This window comes from Spinacia oleracea, chromosome 6 (genome assembly GCF_020520425.1).
Source record: "Spinacia oleracea cultivar Varoflay chromosome 6, BTI_SOV_V1, whole genome shotgun sequence".
NCBI lineage: Eukaryota > Viridiplantae > Streptophyta > Magnoliopsida > Caryophyllales > Amaranthaceae > Spinacia > Spinacia oleracea.
The window spans coordinates 128,853,543-128,863,274 of NC_079492.1; the positions used below are offsets into that span (position 1 = coordinate 128,853,543).

The 9,732-nt window shown below is 35.7% G+C and overlaps 1 protein-coding gene across 1 annotated transcript; it reads right to left on the minus strand.

The window, feature by feature from the left end:
- Window positions 1–768: 768 nt before the first annotated feature.
- On the minus strand, window positions 769–8,979 carry LOC110788028 (uncharacterized). The gene is made up of 4 exons (XM_021992668.2): window positions 8,726–8,979; window positions 8,505–8,601; window positions 6,054–6,118; window positions 769–1,555 (listed from the first exon to the last, which is right to left on the minus strand). The coding sequence occupies exons 1-4, from the start codon at window positions 8,805–8,807 to the stop codon at window positions 1,059–1,061; spliced, it is 741 nt and encodes a 246-aa protein (XP_021848360.2). The 5' UTR covers window positions 8,808–8,979; the 3' UTR covers window positions 769–1,058.
- Window positions 8,980–9,732: the final 753 nt, after the last annotated feature.

The window sequence follows — 9,732 nt, forward strand, 5'->3', positions numbered from 1 at the left end:
AAAAAATTTAGTATTTAGTCTTATTCTCCCAATTGTAGTATAGTAATATTTTGAACTGTAGAATGGATCAAGGTTTTTTAAAAAAACTGATAAATTTATTGCTAAAAATATAAAAGGACAAGAAAAGTCTTAATATCTAACATTGACATAAAATTTTACAATATTAACGATTAACTTAATGAGGCGGGTAAGAGACTAAGATGGCAAACGAGATTTCTTTTTAACCAATAACTTAGGATCTTGGGGATTTTTTTTTTTTTTTTTGGTTTTTGTTCTACTCATTTTTTACTTTGTTCCATTTTGTGTAAAAGTCATTTGTCATCTTGGTCTCTTACCTCTCTCACCCTCCTCCCCCAATATTTACACGCACTCACTTTTTTCTTAAATCTATTCGCATTTTCTAAATTTGTAAGTTGAGTAGAACAAAAGTTAACAACATTAGCAATAACATTTAAACACTACTTATTTTGTCTATCAATCTCTCGCATAATTATTCCCACGTGTCTCATACTTGTCTGTTCCTATTACATTGTGTACAAAGAGATAATGAAGTTCAGAGAGATGTATAAAGTACAAGAGAAGTAGGCATATTAGAAAAATAATATTGTGTATTTAGTTTGACATATTTGGAATAAAATTCACTTAATTCTAATATTTAGTTGGGCCTTTTAGGTATGGAATCTCATACCATGGGGTTTTTACCTCCATTTCAACCCTCTAAAATCTCATACCCACATCCCTCTAAGATTCAAAATTCATCCCCATTGATTGTACAATCCATTCCATACTTTAATCATTAACATATATAGAGTGGCATATCATTTTACATACAATACATACCAAAATCTATAGAATGAAACAACCTAATCCAGGCATTCTACTCTTGCTTCATGACCATCATCTTTAGTGAGAAGGGTGAGATGAGGGACCATTAACGTTTAAATCAAAAGCACCTAACGACTGCTTAATATTCAAATTTTAGCTCCGTAATGTAAATCCCACTTTTCGGTAATTATATATACACTTCTAAATAAAACAACATAGAGAACAAACCTAAACTAGTAATGCTTTTCAAGCTTCACCCCAGCCAAATCTTCGAGAGTCAAATTTAAGGAATCAACAGAACCCTTTTTTACCGTTTCCTTGCGTGTAGCAAGAAGCTCCTCGATGCTCCCTGGCTCCCCAAACCATCCAAGTCGATCTACAATGAGATGAAGATTATCACATCCATTACAACGTACAACAACTACACCTTTCTCATATGATTCACGGCAACACGACTTCATTTGTCTTGTCTCACAAACTTTACATGTAAAAACCATGGCAAGATCATGCCTCGAGGATGTTTTCAAGTTGCTCATAATATTTTTGCTCAATTCATTTTGAGCATCAGCCGACGGTGCTTCAGTTATGCTCCCACTAGACTCAGAGCTACAATCTGCAGCGCTTTCTGAATATAATCTTCTCGCTTCTGAATGCACCTGAAGTCTTCGAGACAATTTTGCGTATTTATCAAGGATTCCATTTGTTATAGGAAAGGGGTGATAAGATGCTCCTGTTAGAAATTATAATAACAGAGAAACATGTAAGACTCCCTGTAAGAAATAAGAATGCACATGGCATCCTAGGAACAGTGGAACACAACCTCAGACCAGGTATCCCAGATAGCAGGTTGACTAACAATTCAGGACAAATATTGCACAAAGTTTGACGCTGATGTTTCTTTTCCTCTTAACTTTGATATACATATGAATGTCACAATATCATGTTTCTCATTACTTTGCTGCTATATTGTTGTTTTGTTGACTTAGTGTGCTTCCTTATGTAATTATGTTTCTATTTGTGTGACATACATTCATACATTTCCTACTTAGCCTACCGATTGACGGTAGTCATTTCCGTGCTAAGTTTTGATAGCTTGGAGGACGACGCACGTATTTTGGATTGACTGTAGTCCATTTTATCCAAATATCCTTTTGGAAAAATATCCTCTTAACATGTGCTGTATGCACTAAAAATACGAAATATCCCCCTATTTCCCCTTTAATAAGGTGATATCTGAAACAGATTAAAAAAAACCTCAAGCTAGAGAGCTCAAACTTGAAGGGAAAAAAAGACAATTGAAATAGTGGAGCACAAAAGAAGTTTCCTATTGCGTGGGATGATATTTGTAAGCCAAGAGTGGCTGGAGGTTGGAATGCAAAGGACGGTCATAAGTGGAACAAAGCTACCTTATGCAAATTGTTGTGGGCTCTTCACTTTAAAACGGACAAGCTTTGGGTCAGATGGGTGGATGCATACTATGTAAAAGGAAAAGACATTATGACAATGGATATTCCTAATAATGCCTTGTGGCTTCTTAAGAAAATCTAGGCTAGCAGAGATTTGAGCATGCAAACTGGTGTTGCAATATTCTCCACAGAAATTCGGTTTACTATAAAAGATGTACCTCGGTATGAAAGGGTAATCTGCAACAATAGAGCAAACGAGAAGGGATTGTTTATTCTTTTGGATGGCTCTTCATGGTAGACTGCCAACTAAACATAGAAGTCTGAAATGTGGTATTCAACGTGATGTTGTTTGTCGATTGTGTGAAGATGACAATGAAACTTGTCAACATTTGTTCTTTGCTTGCTCTTTTCATCAAGGGTATGGAAGCAACTTATTGATCTTTTGCATCATAGCAGGCAGGTAACAGAATTTGCAATAGAAACTGAGCAAGCCATTAAAATGGCTAGGAGAAAGACAAGAACTGCTAACCTCTATGGTATTCTGTTTGCTGAAACAGTTACAGTCCTTGGATTCAAAGAATGAGAGAGTATATTGGTGAAATAAGAAGACAGATGATCAAGTGCTTCCCCAGATTATCATTAGAGTAGCTAGCAGATGTCAGGATGTAGACAAAGATATGTTGCTTCTGTAATCCGTATAAATGAAGGGTTACTTTCTCAGCCCTTCCTATAAGGTACGGGAAAGTGGATACTGATATATTAGGAGCCTAGATGGTTTGTTTTATTGTTCCAAGTTGTTGTAGGTGCGTTGGTGTTTTGTTGTATTCTGGTTTCTTTTCTTTTTCGTAATAAAAATTTCTATATACTTGTCCCTAAAAAAGAAGTAGTTGAGAAAAAATACAAACATAAGATCCTTCAGCTAACTTTTATTTCTCCCTCCTCTGAAATATTTTACCTTTTCCTACCATAAATCCCTTTTTCTTATTTATGTTGTTCACAAAGATGAAACCTCTTAAATTTTATTGGCTTTAAATGCATGTCTCTCTAGTACGATTATGCATTTTTCACATACATCGTAGGCCCCGCCTGGATTACAGGGAATAAGAGGGGGAAAGGTGAAGGAGAAAAAATTATTGGTTTTTAAAAGGTTTGGATAGAAGGTGATAATTTCATAGGGTAATTTATTCCCCAAAAATCAAGGATAAAATTCTAGGTGGAAGGGTTGGACCAAGCCATGAAAGAAATAATGTATGAAGTTCATATAACATGGATGACGTGGGGTGACTTCATGAAAAAAATAGTGTATGAAGTTCCATATAACTTCCAAGATAAGACAAACACTATCTGAAGGGTTGGACCAAGTCATACACCAAATGTGTACCTCGTGTTCATTAACCATCTCACCCCTTTGGATCGTAGTCCGTATAACACTGGATTATACAAAAGTATGATGTGTAATCAGGGACAGAAGGCGTTAGGTTCATGGTAAAAGAATCAATCATTGCAGGTGGCATGCTAGCACGCTACACTCACATAATATGTAATTGAGACCGTGCATGTATCATAAACTCAAAGCTCAACACATCTTACATCCCACAATACCAAAAGTTTAGCATTTCCAAAATATTTCAAAATCAAATTATATTAGAAGTCCAATACGTAAAATTCCCGAGACAATGACCATATATTAAGAACTTGATTAACACATAATAACATGACAAATAACCTAAGATATAAGCTCCCAACAATTTATAAAGTTATAATCTTTAAAAAAATAACTTCCCTTTTACCATGACCCTAAAACCCCTGTCCCTGACTATCTATGTGTTCGATTATGTGGAGTGTCAATGTGACATGTCAACACCTAAGGGGCAGGGATGCTAACACACAAAACCTGAGGTACAAGCTAAGTTTTGAAAGGCGCAAGGGGGACCAAGGCACAAAAGTCTCTACGCGCAAGGTGCAAGGCGCACAATTTTTTTAAACTTTTTGTGGTATTCATTTTCTGGAAAAAAAAACCCTGAATAGTATTACTTGTTGTCACAAAGGAGAAAAATAGTAATTACAATGAACTTAAAAGCCTTTTTGAGGGAAAAAAAGTGGGGGACTAAGGAAGTTTCAAGTAACTTTTAATCACTGGCTATTCATTTAGATTCTCTAAAGAAGTGCGCCACACCTTACATAACACAGTTACTATAAAATAGAAAATGGAGGAATTTACATGACCTGGCGCTGAAAGAGACAATGAAAGAATGAAAATTTTGAAATTTTTGGAGTTTACTCCTCTTTTCAATATAGTAAACTCTAACCGTTAGGGAACCATCAAAGTCACGTGGTTTTGGCTTTTTGAAAACAATATATTCCTTGTCAACAATTGGCGTCTTATACCATAAGGCGTTGCCCTTTAGCCTAGGAAAAGGCGCAAAGGCGCGCGTCTTTTGGAGGGTGCATGAGCGTGACATGGCTAGACGTCAGGTTCTGCGCCTTGAGCCTCGGGCGCGCTTTTTAAAACCAAGGGTAAAGCCTTTTTTTTTAAAGGATTCCCTCCCCTACGGAGAATAAAGAGCTCTGAAATTTTAAGAATGTATCCTATATTTCCAAAATGAGTTCAGCCCCTACATCACTCGTGATAGGTGGGCCGTGGCCTATAGTAAGGATATCCATAAAATAGTATAGATGTATAAGGAGTTATGGCTTGCAGGATTTGACAGATTTACTATCATATCATGTCGTAGAGGTAGAACAGGAAGAGGCAACTAACCCGCCAAAGGAGAAGTACTGGATGTAGGATTAGGTTTAAAATCTGATTACAAACCTTAGAAGGAACTTGTAGCAAATGTAGGAAGGAAGGTTAATCAGGAATGAGAATAGATACACGACAATGACCAAGTTCCATCCCGGAAGCTCATCCACCTCCCCAGACAGTCTCAACGCTGAAAGCAGTATCACCGTAGCCATAGTGCACGTAGACTTGCCTCCACCACAAAAGGCAGCAAAAACGCCACTGGCTGAAATAGTGATCTTGCTGGTCAGGGCTATTTACAACTAGCCAATTAAGAATTCTCGGATGTAAGAAGGAAATCCACAAGAAAGATGGATAGTAACCATTGTGTTCAAAATCTTAAAATATCTAGTGGATATATAGCAGATATTGTCCCCAGATGCAAAACGCGTGGTGACAACTGTGGAGAAGCTTTAATTCATGCGGGGAGAAGTTAGAAGTGTGCATATGTATATATGAGCCTGACATGAAACCTGTTAGTAAATAGACAATGCAGGATCTGTAATGTATCTTATGAATTCTGATTCTGTAATGTAGTCGTGAACATGTTATGTAGTATATCATGAAATAAGAGTTTGTTTAGGGCGTTTACTCTGCAAACTTATCCATGTCTTGTAATTTATATCTAATGTCTATTAACGATAACGGATTGTAAAATGGGAAAAAAATTAAGCATTTATGAATGCCACTCACTAAATTATTGCAGGAAACTAAAAAGAAAAGCACCAAAGAACGGGAAACACATTAAGTTAGGAGCTAGCAATGAACAAGAGAGAAAACTCAGTATATGTTGCCGCATCACCAAAACCAGAATCTAAAGTTCGACACCTTTTCACAATACTCCCTTATCTTAAGGTTAAGCATTTTCCATATTTGATTGTTCATACAAAGTCTAACACCCGTATCCTAGCAAAAGCGTCAAGGAACAAAAATGTGTGACATACTTTAAAAAAAAAAAATGAAATGAGGTAACCTCTGTAACAATTAATACCAATAGATCGTGAAAGTTCCGTAAAAATATTACAAGGAACATGACTTACCACGTTGTTGTACAAGGTAAGGTCCAAGAAAACCAGTTGCTCCATATACTGTTGCTACAATGCCACTGCAAGACACAACATGAACAGTTTTACACATAAACCTTAACTTGCTTAACTAAGCAGAACAAATTAAACTTCTTGATAAAAGGAAACTAATAAGAGCATACACCTACTAACTTCTACAGGGAGGAACTTAAACACTAAAATTAGCAGCTTTCTGTTTAAAACTGTGAGATGCGACTCATGCACTCATGCCCTTAAGAGACACCCTTAGTGATTTAATAAGAAACCATGTGACCCTGCGTAAGACGAGATTTGTGCATATTACATAACCTTGTCTAATATTCTTCTCGCTTCTCTTCATTTGGCCATTTGTCTCTCGTGTTATCAACTCATTTCTCTCATTTTCTGCTTGCAAAGTTGCAACAGACTTCTAGAACTATGTGAAAAATGGCAAAAATGGGGAGCTATCCTGATATACTCTCTCATAGAAGCCTAATGTTACTCATAGATGGACTTGTATAAATTTTAAGGAAAATATCCATCATAAGTCAACAGGTTACCTAATTGAACCCTCAGTTAGACGTCTTAGAACAGTGCATCAAACCTCAATTATTTCAATACCTAATGAATTTCTGGAGCAGCTCAGGTCTGACACAGTGCATGAAAAAGCGCTGAAGCCCTAAGCGTAAGGGTAAAGCGGTTAATTAGTCACAGGCGAAGCGTTTTGGAAGAAGCGCATGAAGCGTGCCTTTGTGCGCTTCATTAAGATACTCTTTCTGTTTTTATTTTAAGTCGGAAACTTCTTTTTTGTGTTGTTTACGTGGTTCTAGACAACACATATAAGTCTTGAACAATAGAAAGTGGGCCAAGAGTCCAAAGAAAAGAAAAAAGAAGAAAAGAAGAAGAAAACAGAGATAAATGATACTCCAGCCCTAGCTCCTCCTAAAGTGGATAGTGCGTGACAAACATATGTTATATGCTGTATTTTTGTTAAAACAAGGAGTAAATAGGAATCAAATATGATGTTTGTATATTTTTGTGGTTTAAGTACACTATTTTAGCCAGATATATATGCATAATAGTAAAGAAACCTTTTATTTAAAAAAGTGTGCTTCACTTTGATGAGGTGTGTGCCGTGTGCCTTGCGCTTGCGCCCTATGCTGAGGCTCTAGGACTCTTATCGCTTTAGTGCACCTTGTGCTTTTTTATACACTGGTCTAACAGAAACACATATTTTAACATTCCAGAGCTTCAATTAAACACTAATGGATCTCCTACGATTCAGACTTCTTTTTTCCCTTTCTCGAAACATCTTTCTTTAACAAGCTCGAAATTGAATATAAAAGAACAAGAAACTGAAATTCAATGAAGTTCATCAAGGCAACAAGCAAGGATAAAGTACTTTTGCAGAAGCCAAACGTGTGAGTAGTCGGAGCACGGCAAGTCTAAACACCCAAGATGTCATAAAGCACTAAAGCCAGAAGATATTAGTATTCCTCCGTTCATTTTTACTCGCACTGTTCACAAACTTCTCTTCAATAAATTTTTTGTTATAAGGAAAAATATAGTCATGTGAGGTGTTGATAGATTTTCTCAATGTATATTAACAAAATATAATTTTTTTCTTAACTATTTCTTATTGATAATTGAAGATGACAAAAGTTAAAGTTCCGCAAAAGTGAAAAGTCAAAACATTGCAAGTAAAAGAGAACAGAGGAAGTACATGTTATACCCCACAACATCATAAGTTCATAACTCACCCAAAGCAGTACAATTAATCATATTACCTAATGAAACAGTCGACATCATGTGGACTAAAGAAGTGAAGAGACACTACATTAAGAAACACTAAAAGGATAAAAGCTAATAATAACTGACACCTCAGTGAGATCAAAAGGCACTGTCCCTCCTTACAACCATAGTTTCCAATTCACTATCATTCCCTATTTCCCTGAAGTGTTCACCTCCAACAGCACTCAAACTCCACTAGAATCTATTTGTATATAGGGATCAAATTACTAAACTTCAGAAAGGAAATGGAATAAATCTACCTCCTCCAACTCATAATGCCTTTTGACAGTTATCAACAAAATTAAGTTATAATGAACTAAAGAGTCGGGTAATCAGTGCTTGAGCTTAAAGACTAACTCCAGGCACCAGCTGAGCAGAAACAGCTAATTCTACATTATTCAATGGTAACAAAAACTTCTAGATCGTATCGTCTTAATGCACCATCTCCGAACACCTATAAAACTCCAAGCATAACAAGTACTTCTTTAGAGTATCAATACACTAAGTTCAACAATCAAAATGGAATGAAAGAGCAAGAATTTCATCAATTACAAACTACAAATCCACATTTTCAACAGATGAAATCATACAAATACTAAATCCAAAGAAAAATCAATTCTTGGATTAATACAATCAAATTATAAATGAGAAATTTACCTAAGAGATGATCTCCCACCAGTTCCCTTTCTGATTAAGGGCACACCACCTTTAGTAGCGAGAGTAGATCCATACCTCGAATGATCAGCACCGTAACCTACACCCCACATAAATCAATAATAGCTAATTTCAGAACAAAATTGAAAACCATAGAACTGTCAGAAATTGCAATTCCTCGAAAAAAATCGAAATGAGAAATTGAAATAGGAGAGAGAGATTACGAGGATCGGAAAGCGAGTAAAGATATCTGATAGATGAGATTGAAGGAGATTGCTGTGCTAATCGCCTGGAAATCGACTGCATGTTTTCTCCGATGAGAGGAGAGAGAAAGTGGTCAGAGATAAGCTGCCGATGGCATTCACTGGGCGCAGCGCGGAGGGGGAGACGGAGAAAGGGTGGTCGGTATTCGTTTGTGTGGCTTTAGAAGTGTCGGGAGTCCCGAACATGCGTACAAACCCGAGACCATTGAAACGGGTTCAAGGGCCTAACCACGATTAGCAATTTTGTACAACTAACCAGGCCGATAACTATGAAATCCAAATATCCAATAGTGTTTCATCGCAAATTTTTGGCTATACCCGGGTACAGTCCAAGCTGGCTGTACCCCCATCCAAAACGATGTCGTTTTGTGTTGTTTAAAATGAACATTAATATACTGGTACAAAAATGAACATTTAATATTTCGAAAATGAACATTTATTTATTTATTTGGAATGAACATTTACTATTTAGGAAATGAACATTTATTTATTTATTTGGAAATAAACTACAAAAATGAACATTTACTATTTCGGAAATGAACATTTATTTATTTATTTGGAATGAACATTTACTATTTTGGAAATGAACATTTATTTATTTATTTATTGGGAAATAAACAATATAGACGCTTGTAAAAACATAAAAGACCAATGAAGTGAACAATTTCATTATGAACATTAACCATATATTTATTATGAACAAACAAATAAACAAGAAAGGACAAATAATTCAACAAAAAAGAACAAACAATATAAAAAAGAACATAAAATTACAGAAAAAAGAACAGCCAATACTAAAATTATGAACAATTTTATGATGAATTTTAAAGTCAACATGAAAGAACAAACAATACAACAAGAAAGAAAAAATACTGGTACAAAAATGAACATTTACTATTTCGGAAATGAACATTTATTTATTTATTTGGAATGAACATTTACTATTTTGGAAATGAACATTTATTTAT